We start from the raw sequence: 25,525 nt of genomic DNA on the forward strand, positions 1-25,525 counted from the left end.
GCTATAAGCAATCTACCTGGCTCCCAAATCAGCTTCTGTATGTACTACTTCTCTTAAGGATTTGGTTCCCCCACTCTTGGTGTGGGGGTGCATACCTGTAACTCCAGCACGTGGGAGGTAGAGGCAAGAGGATGAAGAACTCAGGGGCTTTCTCAATGTGTAACAGGTTGGCCTGTGCCAGGTGAGACATAAAAAGAACTTGGACATTTTTTTGTTTGTTTGCATTTCAAGTTAAGCCGTTCTATATTTTCTTCTACTTACTTGGTTTATATCATTTGTATCTTTTCATACACAATTAAAAATAACATCCTTAGAAATATGGGGTTCCTTTATTTTATATGGATCAGAATTCCTTGAGGTTTTTTCACATTGATTTATTGTGCATAGTGTGGGCACACACACACACACACACACACACACACACACACGCGCGCGCCACAGCACAGGAATGGGGTAGAAGAACAGCCCGCAGGAGGCAGATCTCATCAGCTGAGGTGTTACCGGTCTTGGTGACGAGGACTTATATTGATCCATCTCACTGGCCCCTGTGTCAGAGTTTTCAGTCTTTGGAGTATCTTAAACGATTTCCATGTCTCTCTTGTAATTTCTATTGTCTCACATACCACTCTGTGCTGTGTCTTTCAGGTCATACCAGCGTGGAACTTTGTGGTCTCCCTGCCCTCACACCTAAGAATTCATTCTCCAAGGTACCAGAAAAACTACTTTCATGTCATATTTAATAACCAATGTGCTTATGTTTCATACCAAATTGATTTTGTAATTAAATGTTCTTAAGCACATATGCTAACAGTAGGAGTCTATGTGATGAGCTAAAAGACTTTGCTAAGAAGACTCACAGTGCCTGTACCCTTTGGTTGATTGGCTTTCATGGCTAGTGGCTTAGCTAGATACTAGCAGCAGGATGTTTGGTTAATATGCACAGTTCCTTCAGTTGTCTCTTGGGCCATAGGAAGATAAGTGTGTAATTAACAACAGAGTTGCCCTTCCAGATTAATGTTAGCTACCATTAGCCTGAGAAGGCCAAATCTGTGGTCCTGGGAAGGAGCAGCAGTATTAGCCTAAGATACAGACTTGCTTGCTTTGAAAGTGTTAAGCAGTGTTTTCCAGATAATAAATGAGATCTTAAACCATTAGGATTTGCACAGAGAAATCTGGAGTCATTTGGCAAAGTTTTAAATGCTGTGTGGGTTGCACATCATGTTTTCTCTTTAAGTGTACTTGAATACCAGAGATGCCATTGAGCTCATTCTGTGCTGGCCATCTCCTGCTGGGCATTGGGCCTGGCCTTAAGAGTGGTTTGTATTCCCAGTGAGACTCCATTGGAGTGAACCCATGCTTTAATTTGTGAGGAGTTATCATTAGACATATAACTGGAGACCAGATAGGTTAGGGACTTAGGGGAAAACCAAGTATTATGGTTCTACTAAAGGAACATAACCATAAAGTGACTCCTGACAACATTCTCTTAATACTCACAGATTAGTTTTTTTCCTCAGCCATCATCATCCTCCTGCAGTAGACAGGAACAAACACAGAGACCACAGCTGGACACTGCAGAGAGTGATAAATGGGAACAAACTCAAAGACAACAGCTGGACTCTGCAAAGAGTGACAGACAGAACAAACACAGAGACCACAGCTGGGCAGTGTGCAGAGAGTGATAGATAGTAACAAACACAGAGATCACAGCTGGACATTGCAGAGAGTGAGAGACCTTAGAACATTTAGTCCTAAGTGGGATATCTCTATAAAATCCCTTCCCTCAGGGCTCAGGGAATCCTGGGAAGAGGAGGCAGAAAGATGGGGGGATTGGGTTGTAGGACACTAAGGAAACAAGGTCCTCTAAAACACAGCAGGACCAACGCATACAAACTCACAGACTGTGGCCTGTGTGCAGGGCCTGGCATGAGAGGAGAAGTGAACACATGCCCCCATCCCTAACCCAGAAGCGATGTCCTTTTTAACTGTGCTGGGGCCTGAACCCAGCTGTGCAAGAGCTCTAGCACTGAACTACATGGCTGCTACATTGTCCTTCTAGGCTGTCAGCTGCACTGGAATGGTGTGGTTCAGTTCTGTAGATACAAATTACACAGTTACAATCCATTGTTATGTCCCTTAAACTCACAAGAGAGTTAAACCACACTGCAAAGTCTTTAAGCCTAACAAATGGTCAAGCCACTAAATTGGAGCATGCACCATGCAACACACTCATAAGTAATTAAAAAGTTGCTTGTCTTTTGTCTAAGAATAGTGGTACATACATATGATTCCAGCATTAAGGAGGCTGAAGCAATAGGAACATGAGTTTGAGGCCTCCCTGTGCTTTATAGCCAACCCTATCTAGGAGTGAGGGAGGGAGGACTAAAAAGAACTTTATTCCTTTCTCTCAACTTCTAGACCTTTGTAGTCCTATTAAACTTTTCTAAAATGTTCTTTGGAAGACAATTGTCAAAAAAATATGCCTCAAATAAGAGCTTTGTGTAGAAATACCACAGTTCCAGATGTGTTCAACGATAGGAACCCCAATCCTCTTTGCATACTTTACTCCACAGATATTTTCTAGTAACACTGATACACAGTGCAAACATAGAAAAGGAGTCTGCACACAGCAGGAAGAAGGGAAGAGCCATAACCAGACCATCCTGGAGGTTAACTAAATAGTAATCTGGTGCTTTGCTGTGGTCTTGTACTTCAGGTTAATGGGGAAGAAGTAATTGAAGCTGCGTACCCTGGAGGAAAATGCTCATCTTCTCAAAAGAGGGAATCAACAGACGGGACTGAAACCAAAGGTAGTTTTCAAATAAGCCATCCAGTTACTGCTGATGATCAAAGCGGTCCAGTGAGCGCTCCTGCACCTCACATGCTAACACAGCTTTAAAGGGAGGATGGACGGGAGACATGAAAGAGTAAGGGAATATAAAACTAGCATTGTTGCTTGCGTAGTGTGCAGGTGTCCAGCATCCACTCTCATCTCTAAGGCTGAAATAAATGGCTTAGCAGGTTGAAAAGGTAGCTACTGAGTTTGATGTTTCCTGCATGCTGTGGGGCAGCCTTCATAGATGACCAAATGGTTTATACATTTTATGTTGAGGATATTTTGTAGGGCCTGTTATATCCTTAACCTTTAGAAGATAACATCTCTATTTCTTTAGTTAATAAATCATGACATTAATTTTATGAAATGAGCAACATATTGATAATGTTTCATGAAGAGGTATGTATCTCCGATATAGAATTTCGTTTTCTGTTTCTAAGCTGCATTTGTGTGTAGGGTTGTCTTAGCAACCACATAATTGTAGACTGACAGGACTAGGTCACCATGTCTGTTCTTCAAAGGAGATACTTAAAACTTCAGCGTACCTGTCATCTTAGAATCGAGACTGTCCCTTTTTCAGTACTTTTAAAATCAAATACTATTTTTCAAGACTCTGACTCCCAGGATGATGACATCTATGCTGATCCTCAAGAAGCTGAAGTTATCCAGTCCTTACTGGATGTCGTGGATGAAGAAGCTCAGAACCTCTTAAACCAGACTAATGCTGTCAGAGCGGCCTGCTCTCCAGGTCAGTGGAGCAGATAAGTGTACCCAGGAATTCATGAACGTGCATAGGGGAAAGTTGAGTAAACTGAGATACATTAGCAATGCCATCATCAATTTCTAGACAGTGTTTTCAGAAATAAAATAAAATTTGTTGTCTTTCCCATGTTGGTTTGTGGGTGAGTTAGCTCATTAGTTAGACTTAGAATGTATCATTGGAGGTATTCATGGAGCTGTAGGTAGAGGGCTTGCTTAGCATGCATGAAGCCCTAGGTTCAATGCCCAGGACCGTGTCAACTCTGCATGGTGATGCACATCTATAATTCCAGCACTTGGGATGTGGAGGCAGGGATACTAGACATTGACTTTCATCTTCAGCTACATAGTAAGTTCAAGGCCATCCTGGACTGTATATACATACATACATACATACATACATACATACGTACGTACGTACGTACGTACATAAACATCTTCCCCTCCAGTGTTGAAGCATGGCCATTTCATAGATAAATGCAGCTAATATTTATCCTGTGTATCATATCACTCTTTGCTTCCCCAGTTAGAGCATTGGTGTGGTCTATTTGCTGCCTTTTACGGGTAAATGAAAACCTTCTGCTGCCTCAGTACATTTCTTAGTTTCTCTTGGCCTGTGTGTTTTTCTGCAGACATGCCGAGGACAAATGGGGAGGCACCAGAACGAGGAGGAGCAGATACGGACTGTGATGTCTCTCCGTTACCTGAAGACGGTCCTGAGGTGAGGGCTGCACCTGCAGGAATAGCCTAAGGCACTGCACTTCGCTAGGGTTCTGTTCTAAGCCAGAGGACAGATGATGGCAATGTCACTTGTTTTACCGACAGATTATTGCTTGGGGGTAGAAGAAGGTAGAGTCATTTTATTACATCACAGTGTCATCTGTACCCAGCAAAATCTGAATCACCTCTCAACTGAAGGAAGAAATAAGGAAAGGAGAGGGAGTCAAAACCGTGCTGACTTAGCTTCTTACAGTTGTCAACCACCCGTCTGTATACTTACATACCGCTCAGACACACAAGGCTACGTTCACTATTCACTTACAATATGAATGGATACCAAGAAGCTTGTGACTTCTGAGTATTTCTTTTTTTTCTTATTCTTTTGCTATTGTTGAGTATTTCTTAATGCATAAAAATTATATAAACATTGACTGTCTCAAAATATGCTATTCTCTTGAGGGTTTATTTAAGATGTCCTTTTATGCTATCATAGCATTAGTAGTTATTCCATGGATGCTTTGAAAGACTTTATGACTCTTGTAAGTCATAACAACATAATTGTATTTTCACTACAATATTTTAAAACAGACATCTAATAGGGGTGTTGGTCTCTTTTAACTAAGAATAAATAAAAAGCTTTGCCTGCCATTAAAAAACTGTCATCTAAAATTTCTCTAAAAAGGAGAAAAAGCATATTATGTATATTCTTCATTATAATGACCTATAATAAAAACATTTATGTCAGAAAACTTTATTATATTGACTTTTAGGATTTACTTTCATGCAAAAATTACTTTAAATGTAACTATTTAGTAGTGTAAAGTTCCCATTTATTTTATACTTTTGGTTTTTTTTGTTTGTTTGTTTTCTGTTACTGTTGTTGTTTTTTGTTTTCAAGACAGGGCTGGGGAGAGGTTCATGAAGTGTCTGCAAAGCAAGTGTAAGGCCCTCATTCAGATCCCCTGTACCTGCATAAACAGAGGGCCCAGCAGCACATACCGTAACTCCAGTGCTGCGGGCGGAGAGAACCTATAGCAAATATACCCTATGGAGGGGAGGGAAGCACACCCCCATCCCTGGAGCTTATTAATTCTTAAAACCAAATTCTTGGGGCCAGACCATCTGTAGTAACAAATTAGCACTTCCTGAATAGATGAGAAGTATACTTTGAATCATTTCAACTTAAGCCATGGAGGTGACTCACAAGTTAAGACCCAAACTTAGTTCTCAGAACTTATTTTTGGTAAACTCCAATTCCAGGTGACCTGATGCCCTGTTCTGGCTCCCAGGGGTACCTGCACTCAGGGCATGCACCCGCACGGAATTAAATCTTTTCTTAAAAAGAATTACTTGAGCTAAGGATAAGCAAAGAAAGTAAATACTATTAACCAACAAAACTTTATGGGCACGGAAGAAGCCTCGGCCACTTTTGAGAGTGTGTTACCTGAATGTCATGTGTGTCTTTGTAATATGAGAATAAGAGCATTAACAAGATAAAAAGTAATTCACAGAAAAAAAAACCAGTTAAGCCTAGAGATGGAGACATGGCTCAGTGTTTAAGAGCATTGGCTGTTCTTACTAAAGGACCCAGCTTTGATTCCCAGCAACCACTCACAGAGTGGAAGGCTTACAACCACCATAGCACAGGTCCAGGGTACCTGGTGCCCATCTCTGACTTCAGGGACATCAAGAATACACACATACACACACACTCACACACATACACACTGCACACACACACACTGCACACATACACACCCCTTGCACACTCACACACACCACACGCATGCGCACGCACGCTCAAAACACTCATGTAGCATAAAATTAACTAAAGAAAAAATTGAGCTTTATGAGATTTTTGTTACAGTGAACTAATCTGACTTTTATTTCTCTTCATTATAGTCAATGAATGGCTATGAAGAATATAAAGAAAAAATAAACAGTGAAAGGTAAAAAATAATTTTTAATGTGTGTGTAACACTTTGTTCTTTTTATTCTAATGAAGTGAAGAATTTTTTTGTTTTCCAATAAAAATATTGATCAAAGTATGGAACCATGATTAAATATAGATACGATTTTTTGTTTATTTGTTTTCTGAGACAAGATTTTAGCACATAGTTGATTGACTGGAACTATATAGACCAGGCTGGCTGCAAACTCACAGAGATCCACCTGCCTCTGCTTCCCAAGTGCTGGGATTAAAGGTGTGTGCTGCCATGTCCAGCATGAATGTTGTTTTTCAAGGTTTGTTATAAATAGATTCTCTCGATATAAGAAAATGTCTTTATACCCATTGCTCAAAAGAAAAAGAAAAAAAAAGAGAGTAGTATGTTCTTAACCATGTTTAAAAAAAAATTGGTTTAAAAGATAGTGTACCAGAAATGGTGACTCCTGCTAAGATTATGGGTGATTTTTTTTGTCTGTTTTTCTGTACTTTGAAATTTTTAAGTTTTCATTAATAAGAAAGTGAAAACAAGGTCAGCAATATGACTCAATGGATAAAGGTGCCTACTGCAAAACCCGATGACCTGAGTTCAATCCCTGGGACCACATGTTGCAAAGAAAGAACAGACTCCCGAAGATTGTCCCCACTTGTGCACTGGGCATGTGTGCAAACACACATAAATAATTAAATAATATATAATAAAAGTATTTCAAGTAATAGGAAACCAAGGATGCTAGGAAATTCTTTTTTTTTTTTTTTTTGTCTTGGTCTTTAGAGAAGATCTCACTATGTAGCCCCAGCTGGCCTGGAACTTGCTTTGTAAGCCAGACTGGACTTAAAACTCATGGAGATCTGCCTTTGTCTGCCTCTCAAGTGTTGGGATTAAAGGCATTCATCGGCCAGTGATCCAGAAGAGGCAGCAAGCCCCAGTGTCCCTAAGAAGAAGAAAAGGAAATTTTCTGAGAAACCCGAAGCTGCTGCTAGTTGCACAGAGAATACAAAGAAAAAGAAAAAGTCCCAGAAAGCATCCCAGGAGGATTAGAATGGACATACTTAGTGGGAGGGGCATACCTTAAGGTAACAGTTCCTACCCGTGATATACCCCAATAAAAACACAAAAAATCAAAAAAAAAAAAAAAGGCATTCATCACCACACTAGATCTAGGAAATTCTAGGACATTAAACCCTACAAAACCTTGCTCTTTGAAAATAGTTTCTAGCATAAATAAGATTTTTGTAATACTATATGTCTAAGAAACTATATGTGTATGTACATATGATTTAATAACAAAATGATTAAACATAAATTTTGTTTTACATTTGACAGTAATCACACAAGGCAAGATGGCATTAAAAGTTTGGCTAAGCTAGAAAGCAGGGAATATAACTTGATAAAGTTATGCAGGGCTAGAGAGGTGGCCCAGCAGTTGAGAGGATGTGGGCTTTCCCAGGAGACCTCAGCTTGGTTCTTAGCAACTACATTCAGCAACTCACAGCTGCCATAGCTCCAGCTTTGGGGGTAACGCCCTCTGCTTGCCTCCCAGTGCATACACACACAGTGTTTTTAAAAATACACTAAGAAAAACAGCTTTATACCTAATCATCAGCAGACACCCAAAAAAGGAGAGCACTCTTTGTTACACAGATAGAGAGGAAAGGATAGTAAGTTAGTTTGATCTCCTGGAAAGACAATTAAAAATACCATTAAAATAAAAGTTTTTGCACATTACTGATTCTTGAATGTGCTTTTTTTGTTTGTTTGTTTTAATGTTATTAAAACCATGAAGAAATGTAGTGCACTCTAACCTAGCTACTTGATTTTTAAAGAATTTATTCCAGGGACTGGAGAGATGGTTCAAAGGTTAAGAGCACTGCTTACTCTTCAATTCCCAGCAACCACATGGTGGCTCACAACCATCTATAGTGAGATCTGGTGCCCTCTTCTGGCAAGCTGACATATATGTAGCCAGAACACTGTACATTATAAGTAAATCTTAAAAAAAAAAATTTATTCCAACTCCTATAAGAGAATTTTCTTATAGAATCATGATGACAAATAATTACATTATTATTTGTAGTAGAGAACACATATACACACACAAAAAGATAAATTGGAGGGAGGGGTACTGTGATACCAAGCAAGTGTTCAAAAGAGTAAGAAGAAAGGCATGCCTATGGGAAGCTTGTAGACAAAGTGTATGTGCTGGAATGCAAATCAGCCTCGTGGATGCTAGAGAGGTGGCTCAGCAGTTAAGACTATATACTGTTCTTCCAGAGGTCCCAAGTTCAGTTCCCAACACCAACATGGAGCGGCTTACAACTACCTGTAGCTCCAGCTCCAGGGTGGACATACACTCTCATGGATGTAGAACTTGCAAATAAGTATAAACTGCAGACTGCAATGAGTTGGAGCAAAAAAAAAATCCACAATAAAACCAATATAGGGGTCCAGATGATTGAAGTTTGGTTCCTAGCACCCACGTGGTAGTTCACAACCATTTGTAACTTCCCTTCCGAATTACCTGGGGCCATCGTCTGACCTCCAAGAGCACATGCCTGTTGCACAAACAAACACACAGACAACAACACACTCATATACAGAAATAAATGAGAAAAAAACCAACAGGATAGTTGCTGCCCTGCTTTTGGCATTTGGGGAACATCAGCCTGAGCCCTACTTTAATGGTGCATACTGGTATCCTCAGAGAACTCCGCTTACTTCCCCTGACTGTCAGAAAGTGAAAAACATGAGATTTTACCTCACCTATTCCTGAACACTAATTTTCTGCCCAGTTTCCTTTTTCTTGTCACCTTACCAAGGACGATATTGAACTAGCTGTCTGCTGCTAAAACTGTTACTGTGTACTTAGGTTCATTTCATGTGTACCCTTAGGTTCATTTCATATGTACCATACGTTCCAAGAACTGCATTGGGGGACCTTACTTAGACTTAGAAGTTTTTCTTGCTATGTTGCTCATGCGGGCCTCCAACTCCAAAGTTCAAGTAATCATCCTGCCTCAGCCTCCAGAGGAGCTGACAGCACAGACATGTGCTACCATACCCAGTTTGGATTTGATTTTTTTAAATCAGAAATTTTATTAATTTTTTCATGTATCTATTATGTATGCATGCCTGTATATGGGCCTATGTGTTGCAAGCGTAGCCTGCAGAGAACAACAGTGACTGTTTCCCTTTCATGTGAGTCCCAGGGATGAAACTGGGCCAGCAGGGTAGATAACCATTGAGCCATCTCACGAGCTCGGGGTGTAACAATATTGTAGTTGTTACACTGGAAATCAGTAGCTTGAATCATGGTATTTAGAATTATCTTGAAGACAAAATTTTTTCAAATGTGTTTGTTGGCACAGATTAACTCAGGCATCACAAGAGGAGAAGCCTGTGAAAGATGGAGTAACACAGGGAAGCAGTGACTTGCCAGTAGAGACAACAGACCATGAGGACCATGAGGACGCCAGCAAAGGCAAGGATTTTATTACCAGTTTCTTCATTAAAAACAATAGGAGAAGATGTGCTGACCCCTGCAATTTCTCCAAATGTGGGAAACTCAACTGCATATTATATAGTAGTAGGAGACTGTGTTTGTGCTCTCCCCTGAAAAAAAAAGAAAAACAATAGGTAGGGAAACATGCTTTAAAAGATGGTTTTTACAAGACATGGATATTATTTGGTCATATGTGTATCTTTTTGGTTTTATGCATAAAGCTAAGTCACACACAGACATCCACTTTGGGTAGTATAACCAAATTATTTGCATAGTTATAAGAGCCTAAAACTCTCAGTGGCTTGGGGTAAATAAAGCGCAAAGTATATTGACTTAAAAGTGGAAACAAAAAGTCATGATTTTGCTATTTTGTAATGAGAAACTAAAGAACTCATTGGAACTACTTACCCTTCACTGCCAGCTTCTTCTGGGTGCCAGTTGCTGTGTCTTTTCCTGCTGTTTCATTTTACAAAAGAACCAGTGGAGAAACGCTAGTGCTTTGCTTCTCTTTTCTCATATTTTTTTAATATTGTATTACTGTCGTGAAGGGTGGAGTTTTATTATTTGAAGTCTGTTCTAGTTAGGGTTTGCACTGCTGTGATAAAACACCTTGACCAAAAGCAGCATGGGAAGGTTTATTCACCTTACACGTTCTGCTCAGTCCATCACTGAGGGAAGCCAGGGCTGGAATTCAAGGAAGGATCCAAAGCAGAGGCCATGGAGGAGGCTGCTTACTGGCTCCTCCCCAAGGCTTGCTCAGCCTACTTTCTTAGAGAACCAAGGGATACCTGCCCAGGGGTAGCATTGCCCACAGTAAACTGAGCCCTCGAAAGCCAATTGTCAATCAAGAAAATGTCACTCACACACACACACACACACACACACACACACACACACACACACACACACACACGAAGACAGACTTGCCTTTTGACAGAGGTATTTTCTCAATTGAGTTCCTTCTTCCCAGATAACTCTGGCAAACAGAAAACCTCTAAGCACAAAGTCTCAGTATTTTTGTTTGTTTTGGTTTGTTTTTGGTACCCCTGTCTAACCTGGAATCTGTAACATAAACTAGGCTAACCTTGAACTCCCAGAGATCAGGCTGTCTCTGCTTCCTGAGTGCTGAAGTAAATGACTTCTTAGCATTTTTAAAGGAATTCATGGCTTGAACCTTCTTAGGTCGACTGTTGTACACAGTGCTCCCGTGGACTCCTGCAGCCCATAATCATTCACCTAGCTTTTGTGCTCTTATTGCATTTACACTCCATTATCGAAAGAGTTACCATTATTTCATTTAAGTGAATTGTGCATCCCCGCTAACCATGCCCCAGCCACACGCTGAGCTTTTGGGGGTCCCGTTCAGCCCTGTATTCCTCACGGGGCTCAGCATTATGCCACCCACACAGCAGCTGCACCATTACCACACCCCAACCGCTCAATGGGTTATGGAGACCTACTTTGTCTGGGATGGCAATTGACTTCTGTGGTAGGTAGTCCATACAGCGGACACTCACTTGGACCCAGGCTCTTCTGGGGTTCTTGTTTAACTCAACTCCTGAACAGTTCAAGAAAAGCATTCTTCTGCAGGGACAGCACTGTCAAACACCAGGACCCCAGCACTGAATGCCAGGAGTAGGTAGTGAAAAGGGAAGCCCATATTCTGAGAGCAATCTGATGTGTGGGATGTTGGATATCTTTGTCTCCATCTTCCCTAATGCCTAGGGTCTTATGTAAAATAATAGGGGAACCATATAAACAGTGCCATTAAAGCCAAGCAAAAGTAAACATATGCCCCTTTCTAAAATGTAAATAGCTGGGAGTCACAAGCCTTCCAAATTTGTGAGCAGTGGTGAAAAAGCTTCTTTGAGGCTAAGTGAAACAGCTGTGCAGTAGCAAAGGCTGGGTGGGCTACCGTGTCAGCCAGTCAGCCATGCTGCTCTACAGAGACACCCCTTTGTGTGAGACGATGGTGAATGAGCTCTCGTATTCATTGAATCAGCTCTGGGGAGAACTGAGGAGTCATCTGGTCCTTTCTGGTAGGTCATCTCTTCTTGACAAATGAGGAGCTGGCTGCCCTGCCAGTGGTCAGAGTCCCTCCCTCCGGCAAGTACACCGGCTCTCAGTTGCAGGCCACCATCCGCACGCTTCAAGGATTGCTTGACCAGGGAATCCCTACTCAGGAGCTGCAGGTAAGTGACTTGTGCATTTATTTGATGGAGAATGTGTCCTTGCTAGCCCAAGATTAGGAGAAATGTCCAGGTCTTTGAAAATACCAATGGCTCCCCCACACTACCCTTATTTCCAACTTTAAAAGCACCGTCTTAACATATCTAATGATAAATTAATTTTTCCAAAGAGGATCTTTTTGTTTTGTTTTGGTTTAGTTTGGTTTGGCTTTTCAAGACAGGGTTTCTCTGTATTGCTTTAGAGCCTGTCCTGGAACTCACTCTGTAGACCAGGCTGGCTTCGAACTCATAGAGATCCACCTGCTTCTGCCTCCCAAGTGCTGGGATTAAAGGCGTGTGCCACCAATGCCCAGCTTCCAATGAGGATCTTAATGATACTAACTAAACAATGTCATATGAACTGCTCAGACTACAATATTTTTTTAAATAAAAGAGATCTGGACATGATGATAAATGCCTATATTCCCAGCCCTTGGAAGTTGAAGGCAGGAGGATCAGGGATTCAAAGTCATCCTGGCTTCTGCAGTGGGGTATGTTTGGTACAAGCAGCTGCTGCAGCTAGACATGACCCTTTTGGAGTATGCAAGCCAGTGTGCAGCCCTTACTCCTGTAGTCTGATGACAAGAGAAATGCAGCCCCACTGGGCTTTTGTGGTACCCTTGTCTCTATCCCTCAAACCATTGGCTTCGTGGCTCATCCGTTCTTGCCACTGAAAGGGGGTATTCATTGAGAGCTGCTGCCATGGATGTGCTGTACTTATCTTTTCTGGGTGGGGGGATGAATGAAAATGAGAAAGAATAGATGATACTGTCAAGAAAATACTCCAGATGTTGCCTAAAACTTAACTTGCTTCTGAGGGGTTTTTTAAATGTGTATATAGACATTTTTAATATGTTCAGCAGTGGCTCACAGCCAGCTCTGATCAGTACAGCGTGAGCATTTTCCTTCACTAACTTATGACTTTAGTCAACAAATTTTAACCTTATGTCCATTTTGTTACTTGTAGAATCTTCAAGAATTAAAACCTTTGGATCAGTGTCTGATTGGACAAACTAAGGAAAACCGAAGGAAGAACAGATACAAAAATATTCTCCCCTGTGAGTTCCAGTGTGGATGTAATTGAGTGTGTGTCCCTGTGAGTTCCAGTGTGGATGTGATTCAGTGTGTGTTCCTGTGAGTTCCAGTGTGGATGTAATTGAGTGTGTGTTCCTGTGAGTTCCGGTGTGGATGTGATTCAGTGTGTGTTCCTGTGAGCTCCAGTGTGGATGTGATTCAGTGTGTGTTCCTGTGAGTTCCGGTGTGGATGTAATTGAGTGTGTGTTCCTGTGAGCTCCAGTGTGGATCTCACTGAGTGTGTGTTCCTGTGAGTTCCGGTGTGGATGTGATTCAGTGTGTGTTCCTATGAGTTCCAGTGTGGATGTGATTCAGTGTGTGTTCCTGTGAGTTCCAGTGTGGATGTAATTGAGTGTGTGTTCCTGTGAGCTCCAGTGTGGATCTCACTGAGTGTGTGTTCCTGTGAGTTCCAGTGTGGATCTCACTGAGTGTGTGTTCCTGTGAGTTCCGGTGTGGATCTCACTGAGTGTGTGTTCCTGTGAGCTCCAGTGTGGCTCTCACTGAGTGTGTGTTCCTGTGAGTTCCGGTGTGGCTCTCACCGAGTGTGTGTTCCTGTGAGTTCCGGTGTGGCTCTCACTGAGTGTGTGTGCAGTGTAAATTGAATGTTTAAGACTCTCCTGCTAGCCTGACCCGTTGCACCTCACACACAAATACATGTGTGCACACAGGCAGAAGTCCTGGTAACAAGTAAATGTAGATCACAGTGTTCTTTTCAGTGCTCTGTGCACTCTGACACTCAGCCGTGGCCATCTTGAACATTTGTGGTGATATCCTGAAATTTCCAAAACCATTTCTAGATTAGAAATTAATTGGTGATACCTAATCAGTAATTCTAGAATTGTTTTTGCATCTGAATTGGCAAGCGTGGGAGATAGCTCAGTTGGTAGAGTGTTTAGAAGTAGAGACAAATGGCTCCTTGAAGCTTGCTCTCCAGCCAGCTCCACCTACTCGGCAAGCGTCAGCTCCCATCGAGAGACTGTCTCAAAGAAAGAAGGTTAAATGGATGCTGAGGAATGGTACCTGAGGTTGACTCACACATGGGCACACTCATACGTGTATCGACATGAGCATGTTCATACACATGCAATATATGTACATATATTATTTATACTTATGTACATAGTAATTGCTTCCAAGTCCTTAGATTTATGTGAAGCCATACCATCAGCTTATTCTACTTGTTTTACGTTTACAGAAATGTGTATGGTAATGAGCAGCTGTGTGCATGTGTGTATCTGGTGAACTGCCAGGCTACATGAACCTTTGAATTGTTTCAGATTCTAGAAGGAAATAAAAGGAATGATTTCAACCCATGTTTTAGCCAACAATATGATTTTTATAATTGTGTGTGTGTGTGTGTGTGTGTGTGTGTGTGTGTATCCCAAAATTTTAACTTGGCAACTTCTTACATATTAACACTTTGGTTTGTAGCATGTGACACTGATCCTATCCTCATGGGAGCTCAGAACTGACAGTCTTGTTATAAATAATTTTTAGAGGTTTTACCTTGATTGTCACAAATTACTTGTTAAATTACAAATATTTAAAATAGAAATGAGCCCAGTGCAACAGGTAAGGATACTAGCCACCAAGCCTGGTGACCACATGGTAAAAGGAGAGAGACAACCCTATCATGTTGTCATGTTGACCCATACATGTGTGCTGTAGCATGCTTCCTCCAAAACACACACACACAAGTAACACAAATGACAAAATAAAAAGTGTTTCTCAGGTCTACATGAGAGTTAGATATGTCAGTAATGATTGTAGCACCTGCTTCAATGGTGTCATTTCTATGTTAATTTTTGTTCTATGAAAGTAATTGTCCCATCATTGAAGACTGTTATCATTGGTATCAAGATATTGACAGAAGAAAGATGTTTGTGTCTGTTTCTCTAATTGCTTACTATACAGTTCTACTTACATTTGTTAGGTTTAATTTCAATGGCATGTTATCACATTAATTATACATATTTACTCTATTATATGTAATATAGAGTATATATTAGCAAGCACCAAGTTTCATAGAAAGCCACCAAACTGACACCTTAGACACAGTGTAACGAAACCATAATATGGACAGCTGCCATTTGAAAATGTCCTCTACCGAAGTATGTGACAGCAAGCCCATGGAGGGCAACAGGCACCATCGTGGCCTTTGAGTGGTCCTGTGTGAAACGGTGACCGTGCATGATCATGACATGGACCTTTTGCTGTGGACATTCGCAGATGACAGCACAAGAGTGCCTCTTGGAGATGAAGGTGGATACATCAACGCCAGTTTCATCCGGATCCCAGTGGGGACACGGGAGTTTGTCTACATTGCCTGCCAGGGGCCTTTACCCAGCACTGTGGGGGATTTCTGGCAAATGGTTTGGGAGCAGAACTCCACAGTGATAGCGATGATGACACAAGAGGTGGAGGGAGAAAAGGTCAAATGCCAGCGCTACTGGCCCAGTATCCTGGGCACGACGACCATGGCCAATGAGAGGCTGCGCCTGCGCCTCCTGAAAATGCAGCAGCTGAAGGGCTTCGTCGTGAGGGTGATGAGCCTGGAGGATATTCAGGTGAGTCATCTGAGCCATCTTCCCTTCCTAAGCCTTGTCTCCTCCTCAGAAGGCAGGCCTCACCTTTCCTGTGATTGCTGCGGTGGGAGCAGGTCATCTGCTATGATGTTGTTTTTGAGACAAGGTCTCATGTAGCCCGGGACTGGCCTCAAAATCACTATAGACCTACAGAAGTCCCGCTCCTCCTGTTTCTACCTCCTGGATGCTGGGGTGACAGGAACGTGCAGTCCTGCCACACCACTGCCAGCAGCCAGTGGAGTTTTAAGTGTGGCCCCTCTCGCAGTTTCCTCTGCTGGATGCTGTATTAGGACAAAAGTGTGATGCTTCTAATGTGTTATCAGTCTTTGCTTAGGGATAACTAGTGCAAATTAGGCTCAGGTTAGGATTAAGATTAGGATTAGGTTGGAGTTAAGTTTAGAGATATAGGGTTAGGTTAGGGTTACATAACACACTGAAACTTTTAAAAATCGAGCTCTTTTTAAAAATCTGTGACTGTCAGACATGCCTTGTACATGCAGCTGCCGTATTTAGAGTGTGCGAACGTTTACATGCTTCCAACTCAGTTGTCAGACACACTGGATAAATTTAGTGCAGGTTAGCTCAGTGATCATCCCTCATACAAAGCCGCCCTGTTTGTTTCTTCGTCATTGCACTCCCTTGCCTGCTGCACCCCTTCCCAGAAATATGAGCCTGTGGAGCCATGCTTGCTACTGAGTATTCAGATTTCTTCAGTTTTGTTTTGTTTCTTTATTTGTGTTTACATGTGCTTGTGTGTGTACATAGATGTGTGCAGGTACATATGGAGGCTGGAGGCTGATGTTAAATCTTCCTCTGGCTCTCCACCTATTTGAGAAATGATGTCTCACTAAACGTGAGCTCACAGGTTGAGCCGCACTGCCAGCCAGTGAGTGCCAAAGGTCCTCCCATCTCCATCGCCACAGCGCTGGGACAGGGATATAGCCATGCCACAGCGCTGGAACAGGGATATAGCCATGCCACAGCGCTGGAACAGGGATATAGCCATGCCACAGCGCTGGAACAGGGATATAGCCATGCCACAGCACTTTCTGTGGGTGCTGGGATCCAAACTCAGGTCCTTGTGCTTGTGTGACAGCTGTTTTACCCACTGAGCTCTGTCCTCAGTCCTTTTCTTAAGCTTTTCTAGGAAAAAGAAAAAGAAAATATAGGCCAGGCGGTGGTGGTGCACGCTTTTAATCCCAGCACTCGGGAGGCAGAGGCAGGCGGATCTCTGTGAGTTTGAGATCAGCCTGGTCTACAACTAGTTCCAGGACAGCCTCCAAAACAATACAGAGAAACCCTGTCTCAAAAAATAAAATAAAAAAGAAGATATATTGATTCACTTCTGTTGGCATCATCTACACAGTATATAGGATTTTTCGGTGTTTATTATTTTATAAAGTAGTCAAGGTTTTACTCTTTTATGAAACCTAGACATTTTGAATTGACACATAAAAATTGTACATGCTTCTATATCATGAAATGTTATAATACACCTGTTACCTATTGCTTAGTTGATATATCTGTTACCCATTGATCAGGTTGATACACCTGTTACCCATTGTTTTGGGAAGTTTTGTTGCTCATTATTCCTCAAGTGATCTGATCATATATTATACATGTAGTTCTAGAATTCAAACCCCACAGTGGATCCCAGTGGTTTAGCATTTTAACAACAGGCAAAGCATTCCATACCTCATGGAGCTCAGTCCCTAAGGAAGAGAAGCTAGTGTTAATAGCTCTGTGGGGAAAATGAAGCAGGGAAAGCAACATTTGATAGACAGTGAAATGTATGTTGTATGTTCAGTGGTGGGTCAGGAGAGGCCTGAGAGGTTGCGTTTGAGGAAAACTGAAGGCGATGATAAAGCCACAGAAGATTGGGATCCCTAACTGTAAAGAAAGCATAAAGGTTCTGAGACTCAACATTATAGTGTGTTTAATTTAAATGAGCCCACAAGAGCTAAGTAAGGCTTTTGTCTTATGTACACAAGGACCTGAATACCATTCCCAGCCTCTAGGACTGTGGGGGTGGAGGGGGTTGTAGTGGGGGTGGTGTAAAACTTGATACAGTTTTCCTGTGTCTCCTTTCTGTATGTCGGTTTGAGTCACAGTCTTGCTATAGATCCCTAAGCTGGCCTTGAACGCTCCATCTTCCTCTCTTGGTCTGAATTCTGGAAGTTAGATATACTCCATCACGCCTACTTTGTGTATTTATGAAGCCTTTTATCTCTTCCATTTTTTCTTTTGGTCTGATCCAATATACTACTCAAATTTGAAAGATCACAATGATATTATGAGGATCTAACTTAGGAACAGTGGACATTGTAACTCACTCTGTTTTTTACACTTTCAGACAGGAGAGGTACGGCAGATCACTCATCTGAATTTCACTGCCTGGCCAGACCATGATACACCCTCCCAGCCAGATGACCTGCTCACTTTCATCTCCTACATGAGACATATCCATAGGTCAGGCCCAGTCATCACACACTGCAGTGCTGGCATTGGACGTTCGGGAACCCTCATATGCATAGATGTGGTCCTAGGATTAATCAGCCAAGATCTTGAAGTGAGTAAAAATATTGTTGAATCTACTATTTAATAATATGACTATTTAAAAGTATAATAAAGCTCTGTGGGCACTATCCTTTCTTACCCCTTACAGTCCATAAGTTTCTCTATGAGATGTTCTGTTGCACTAAATTGTTATTCCTAATTTTAAAAATATTGCTAAAAGCCAGGAAATGGTGCTAGCCTTTAATCCCAGCACTTGGGAGGCAGAGGCAGGTAGATCTCCGACTTTAAAGCCAGCCTGGGCCACAACAGAGAAACCTTTCATTGAAAAACCAATATACATACATACATACATACAGTACATTAAAGCAAATAGCATTATGATCTTACTTTGGGCTCTTAAGTTAGTATAAAACCTACTTAATTAACAAAATATCTTTCATTTACCTACATATGTATGTGTGTGTGTGTATATGAGTGATTTTAACCAAAGTATATATATATCACTCTTTTTAAGATTTATTTAGTTATTTTATGTGTGTTAGTGCTCTATCTGCATGCACACCTTTATGACAGAAGAGGGCATCAGATCCCCCTATAGATGGTTGTGAGCCACCATGTGCTTGCTAGGAATTGAACTCAGGACCTCTGGAAGAGCAGCCAGTGCTCTTAACTGCTGAGCCATGTCTCCAGCCCCCAAAGCACTGTCTCTTAAAGGATTTTAGATGAAGCAGTTCTGTCTTGTGCTTGATACTATTTTAAACCATGATAAATGAAGTGGGGCAAACCCAGCAGTCCAATCTGCCCTTGCCTCAGACTGTTCAGTGTCAGCTAAATTTAAAAGATTTGGAGTTTTATTCTGAACAGCAGTATGTAAGGAATATTGCTTATATTGTTTTTTATAGTTTAAGAAATGAACTAAATTTCAGAGGAAGAGAACTTCTGTTGAAGATTTTCAAACAGTGGACTCTGATTGTTAGAAGCATCATAAGTATTGTAAAAAGTCAGTTCATGGAGTTACATGCAGGAGAGTTCAAACAATGATCAGGAGGGACAGCACCAGATTGGTGCCTGGCTCAATTGTCAGAGAGACTTAATCCAACAACTGATGCAAACAGATGCAGACCCACAGGCAAATGTTAGGCAAAGTTCAAGGAACCCTGAAGAAGAGGGGGAAAAAGGATTGTGGGAACCAGAGGGGTGGAGGATACCACAAGAAAACAGAATCAACAGCCTGGGCTCATGGGGACTCACAGAGACAGAACTGACAACCAGGGAGCCTGCATGGGACTGACCTAGGCTCTCTGCATATGTGACAGTTGTGTAGCTTGGTCCTCTTGGGGGACTCCCAACAGTGGGAGCAGGGACTATCTCTGACTCTTGCTGACTTTTGGGGACCCTTTCCTCATACTGGGTCACCGTCCTCAGCCTTAATACATGAGGAGGTTCATATTCTTGTTGCAACTTAATATGCCATGTTTTGTGTTGGTGGTAGTGGTGGTTTTTTGTTTTGTTTTATTTTGATTTTTGATATTTGAGGGAGACCTGCCCTTTCCTAAACAGAAACAGAGGGGGAGTAGGCTGGGGTGGGAAGAGAGGGAGTGGGAAGTGGCACTGGGAGGGGAGGAGGAGAAACTGCCACCGGGATGTAAAGTGAATAAACAAATCTATATTTTAAAAAAGGAATTCTAACGTGAATCAGTACGCATCTTCCGGGTCTGTGTCTAACGCACTGTTGTGTGTCCTGTGACTCATCCGGGGTCTGTGTCTAACGCACTGTTGTGTGTCCTGTGCATTTCCGGGCCTGTGTCTAACGCACTGTTGTGTGTCCTGTGCATTTCCGGGCCTGTGTCTAACGCACTGTTGTGTGTCCTGTGACTCATCCGGGCCTGTGTCTAACGCACTGTTGTGTGTCCTGTGCATCCTCTGGGCCTGTGTCTAACGCACTGTTGTGTGTCCTGTGACTCATCCGGGGCCTGTGTCTAACGCACTGTTTTGTGTCCTGTGACTCATCCGGGGCCTGTGTCTAACGCACTGTTGTGTGTCCTGTGACTCATCCGGGGTCTGTGTCTAACGCACTGTTGTGTGTCCTGTGACTCATCCGGGCCTGTGTCTAACGCACTGTTGTGTGTCCTGTGCATTTCCGGGCCTGTGTCTAATGCACTGTTGTGTGTCCTGTGACTCATCCGGGGTCTGTGTCTAACGCACTGTTGTGTGTCCTGTGACTCATCCGGGCCTGTGTCTAACGCACTGTTGTGTGTCCTGTGACTCATCCGGGCCTGTGTCTAACGCACTGTTGTGTGTCCTGGCAGTTCGACATCTCCGACTTGGTGCGCTGCATGAGACTGCAGAGGCACGGCATGGTGCAGACAGAGGTGAGTCCGTGTGTGCTATGAAGATTCATTTTAAGACACTCATGCTTTTAAAGTGCTCTTAAACTTTTATTCTCTTTTTTATTTTTCTTTTGGGGTGCTCTTGCTATGTTGCCCAGGTTGGCCTGGAACTGGGCTCACTCTTTTGCTGAAGCTTTTCAGGTGGCTGGAATATCCAGGAAAGCAAAACCACTATGCCCAACGATCTTTTTTTAGATTTCCTTCCATATTGCAGCATAAACCCAACATTTCTTGTCATAAAGAACTTGTATTTGCATGAGGACTAACTCAGAAAATGATAAGTATTTTAGACTGTCATTTTAGATAATGCCTTTAATTAAAAAAAAAAAACAAGAATGGGAGCTAAGGAGATAGCCCTTTCAATGAAGTGTGGGGTCCTGGTTTGATCCTCAAAACCCACATAAAATCCAGGAATGGTGGCTCACACTTGGGATCACACTTGTGATCACAGGAGTGGAATCAGGAACATTCCTGGGGTTCACTAGCCAGCTTGGCTGAGTCTATGAGCCCATGAGAGACCCTGTCTCAAAAAGTAAGGAAAAACCCCCAAGGTTATCATCTAGCTTCCTCACACATATGACACACACATGTGCGCGTGCGCGCACACACAGATGACAGAGGAGGGAAGGAGAAATGCAGTGTCCTCACTAACTTGGTCACAGAGAGTGGACGTGTTGGAGGTGCAGAGTAGAAATGGTGCTGAATACTGCACCATTGAAATCATCCTTCCCCACCCCCAACCTTCAGAAGACAAATGCTGCTGTGCTCTCACTGCTGGTGTCCCCAGGGGGAGCTGAGAGGCGGGGCTGCTGTGCCCTTACTGCTGGAGTACCCAGGGAATGGAGACTTGGGGCTGCAGCAGAAGCAGCTCTTTAAAACCAAGATGACTCTGCAGGGTGCTGGCCAGGCAGCTCCCACAAGCTGTTAGTGTTGTATTCATTTTTCTTTCCTGAAACTGAGCATGGATTATATCACCCAGTGACTCCCAGCTGAGCCCACCCGGCACAGAAAGTGCACTATTCTAAGCTTGACCCTAACATTGCTGAGGCCCCCCACCCTCCTTTTCTTCTATTCTGGAACAATGTAGGAGACTTACATGTCCATAGAGTCACATCTATCTGCCTTAAAAACACAGGCACTTCTGTCTGCAGCTTGCCTGCTTTTCCAGTCATGTACAGTTTTGATTCAAATTGAGGCTGATTTACAGCCATGCTGTAGCTGGCTAAGGAAAACACATTGGTTGGTTGGGATAGCAGTGTTCTTTTACCTGTGTGTTCACTGAGGACAAGTGAGGTCTGTGCGCTAGCCCCCAGTGCCTGAACACAACTGAGCCACACACACACTGCTACAGTGCCAGAGACACTGCATGGGATGGTGAGTGTGGCAGGCCATCACATAGCCCTCAAAGGGACAAGCACTTTATCAAAAACTGGGTGAAGGAAGTCTGGAGACACAATTTTAAACAGAGTGACACCATTAAGAAAGTAGCACCAGCCAGGCTTGGTGTCCCACGCCTGAGTTTGAGGCCAGCTTGCTTTACATAGTGACTCCCAGGCCAATGAACGCTGCGTGGTGAGCCCCTGTCCAAAATTAAAAAAAGAAAAAGCAACCCCTCCTTCAGTGTGTGCCCACATATGAGCCTGCGGGTCCCAGTGGGTGGCCCCAAACTCATGATCATACAGATGGCCCTGAATAAAGTCACTGAGTCACAAGTCAAAAAGAGATGAATGAAAGAGAAGGTCCTGTAGGGAACAAGGGTGGTGACCAGGGTGTAGGTAATAAGAGGGGTGGCAGTTATTCCAGAGAGAAAGGAGAATCAGAGTGCATTATATACATGGATGAAAATTCAAAAGAACAGTCTAATAAATGTGATTTTTTTAAAGTAACATTTAAGTCGAGGTCCTGGAAGTCCAGGTCCGGGGAGTCCTCAGGCAGAGTGCTGCATGGAGAGAGAATGGGCTGTGTGTTCAAGAAGGAGCCTGTCCAGTGGGGCATGAAGAGGGGTGGAGGGTGATTTCCTTTGAGTGACAGGCAAGCACTCAGGAGCCTGTAGCCTGGAGAGATGGACTGCACGCTTTAAATAATCGCTCCAGCACTGTGATGGAGCATGAGCTGTGCTGGGTTAGGGACACTCAGGGTGTAGAGGGCAGGAACCAGTTACAAGGTGAGCAGGGTGATTGGCTACAAAGTGATTATTACTGTGGACGGAAGACATCTGTGAAGTAGACTTGCTGATGATCGGCAGCCCTGAGAGAAGTCTGCCATGAACATGGGAATTCACAAAAGCTAAAATGCAGATGAATAGCAGGAGGCTGAAGGCAGCTAACACTCCCTCTCTGTCAAGTTGCTGGCGTTTCAGATCTGGGAAGAATTCTTGTTCACATACACTCCAGCTGTCCACTTAATCTACTGTGGGCTTTGTTTAAGATTTTTATTTTAAGGTCTGCTAGGGCTGTAGTTAGAGGCAGCTGGGATCCACCATGTGGATACTAGGAACCATATTCCTATGCTCTGCAACAGCAGCAAGTGCTCTTAACTACTGAGTAGGCTCTTTAGTCCACTGTGATTTCTTACCATTTATTTCTTGAGTCATTAATTCTTTGCCAGATCTCAGCATCATCAGCTTAGGCATTAATTTCACGATAAGGACTCATTATCAAGGCTCATTGATTTCTGTACTCTTTAGATCAAAAGTATTGAAACAAAGATTATTTCATATTTATTACTTAAAAGTTGTGTTATTTTATAATATGTTAAATTATATTTTAATTTTTACCTCTAGCTAGGCAGTGGTGGCACACGCCATTAATCCCAGCACTAGGAAGGCAGAGGTAGGCAAATCTCTGTGAGTTCAAGGCCAGCCTGGTCAACAGAGCAAGTGCCAGGATAGGCTCCAAAACAATACAGAGAAACCCTGTCTTGAAAACCAAAAATAAATAAATAAATTTTATTGCTTTGTTTTCTCTGAAATTTTTAAAGAAGTTTGTTTTAGTAGATTCTTTAACATTTTAAAACAAGAACATGAGTTCGGTAAATGTAGAGTATCTAGATTTTAAAGATTGGCGATACAGCTCAGTAGTAGAGCACTTTTCTTGAAAGTACACAGCCCTGGGTTTGGTCCCCAGCACCAAAAGATAAAATAAAATCACATACAGAGAGAAAGATTCCTTGCGATATTTATGTAACCCAGGATCATTCTACACATAACCCATTGGTACTTTGCTCTCTTTTTTTAAATCAATTTGTTTTATAATTTTATGGTACTATACAGTTCTGTGCCCTGACTCTTACATTCAGCATTAAACAAAAAAGTTCGTAATTCCAAATTTCTTAAACCTTAGTTGTATAAACTTACATTATATAAATGAAGCCTTTCCGTGCCCCCCGCTTCCCACCTCTCCTACAGGGTCAGTACGTGTTCTGCTATCAAGTCATCCTCTATGTCCTGACTCATCTTCAGGCTGAAGAACAGAAGGCACAGCCATAACTCCCACAGTGACCGAGAGCAGCCTCCGATGACCCCCATGCCCCCTTGCTGACTCCTGCTCCGCTCAAACAAGAGCAGCCAGTCCAAGCAGTCACAGTGACGATGTTCAATCCCTCATCCTTATAGGAGGGCACTCCTGGGAGATATACATATCAGGATGCCGTGTTTAACAACTGATGGTTATCAGAACTCGTTTCACATGACCTGAACAAGGCACGTCTTAGGAACAAGGCAGCATTTGATCATAGTGAGCATTGTTACAAAGACACAGACTATTTTTAATGTACCAAATCTTGTTTATAGCAAATTCTCCAGTATTTTAATAAAGTAGATTTATTTTATAGAGGATACTTGAAGCCAGTATTTAAGCTTTTAATGACAGTAAAACAGCATAGAAAAGAAACTAGCAATGTTTACTATATCAGTTTCTAATGTTTACTATATGCAATTTCCTGTAATATATTTATATACTTTTCATGAAAATGGAATTATAAGATACCCACTTGTGCCTGTGTCATCTATTTTCAATGCGTCATCTCACTTTGTAAATAAAACCACATCTTAAACTTGGACAGTCAATTCAGGCGTCTTCAGGGAGCCAGGGACACCTGCACCCTAACTCAGCCATTTCCCAGTTGGTCAGCCACACCAGCCACCAGGCATGAGGCATGTCAGAAGTCCTGACAACTTCCTACGAGCTGGCATGGGGTCATGATTTGGCTGGCTTCTCCCTGACTTTGAGTGGCACCACACAGCCAGCTTTTACCCCTCACTGAGAGCTAAAGTGGAACGTGATGCCCCCACCATGGTAAAGTTCAGAACACAGCTGGCCAGGGCTTGCTGGGACATGACAGCCAGCTCCCTGGGCTTGTCTGCTTTTTGCTAGCAGGAAGGACAGCTCATGCTCCAAGAGGGTGCCCCGTGATTGGTGATTCTCTGAGCACCGTGCTGGCTTATTTCACCAAATCCTGACTCTGTCACCCCCATTTTCTAGCGCCCAGGACTCCGGCACTCCTCCCAGCCTGCCCCACATCTGAGCTGTCTCTGATTTTACCTAAGCGCATGTTCTAGAAGCATGTCCATAGGTGAAGTTGTAGCCAACACTATCATTGCGGTTGGGGGAGGAAAAGGGAAAGGGGGTTCTATTGTTATCAGGGTGCCAGGATACAGAGGGCCAGGATCCAGCATGGGTGGGGGTCATCGGCTGCCATCTGAAGCCAGCACAGCTGGGTGAGGACAGCACTGGAGGCGACTTTTTCTAGAAAGAATGTAGCTGAGAAATGGAAACTGAAAAGGTGTAAGTGGAGGTTTGTGGCATCTGAGTGACGGGTTATTATAATTGTGTCTCTGCCCTCATCGGGATCTCAGCTCCACCCCCATGGAATGGCAGGGCCACCATGGTGAAAGTGCCAGGTAAGGAAGGCCACAGTGCCAGGGGATGTGTTGGGGAACTCATGTCAAATCCTTGACTAAAGACAGCC

The 25,525-nt window shown here is 42.8% G+C and overlaps 1 protein-coding gene across 1 annotated transcript in view; it reads left to right on the forward strand.

Annotated features, from left to right (window-relative positions):
* Nucleotides 1-24,542, forward strand: part of Ptpn13 (protein tyrosine phosphatase non-receptor type 13) — a 161,325-nt gene extending 136,783 nt beyond the window's left edge. The window contains 13 exon segments of the mRNA XM_040747543.1: nucleotides 646-707; nucleotides 2,717-2,810; nucleotides 3,447-3,584; nucleotides 4,228-4,316; nucleotides 6,218-6,264; nucleotides 9,630-9,742; nucleotides 11,807-11,955; nucleotides 12,959-13,049; nucleotides 15,295-15,632; nucleotides 18,004-18,219; nucleotides 20,477-20,539; nucleotides 23,964-24,038; nucleotides 24,040-24,542. Coding sequence (XP_040603477.1) covers nucleotides 646-707; nucleotides 2,717-2,810; nucleotides 3,447-3,584; nucleotides 4,228-4,316; nucleotides 6,218-6,264; nucleotides 9,630-9,742; nucleotides 11,807-11,955; nucleotides 12,959-13,049; nucleotides 15,295-15,632; nucleotides 18,004-18,219; nucleotides 20,477-20,539; nucleotides 23,964-24,038; nucleotides 24,040-24,096 — 1,532 coding nt within the window. The 3' untranslated portion in view covers nucleotides 24,097-24,542.
* The last annotated feature ends 983 nt before the right edge of the window (nucleotides 24,543-25,525 follow it).

The sequence above is a fragment of the Mesocricetus auratus genome, unplaced genomic scaffold (assembly GCF_017639785.1).
Source record: "Mesocricetus auratus isolate SY011 unplaced genomic scaffold, BCM_Maur_2.0 Super-Scaffold_100006, whole genome shotgun sequence".
Taxonomy (NCBI): Eukaryota; Metazoa; Chordata; class Mammalia; order Rodentia; family Cricetidae; genus Mesocricetus; species Mesocricetus auratus.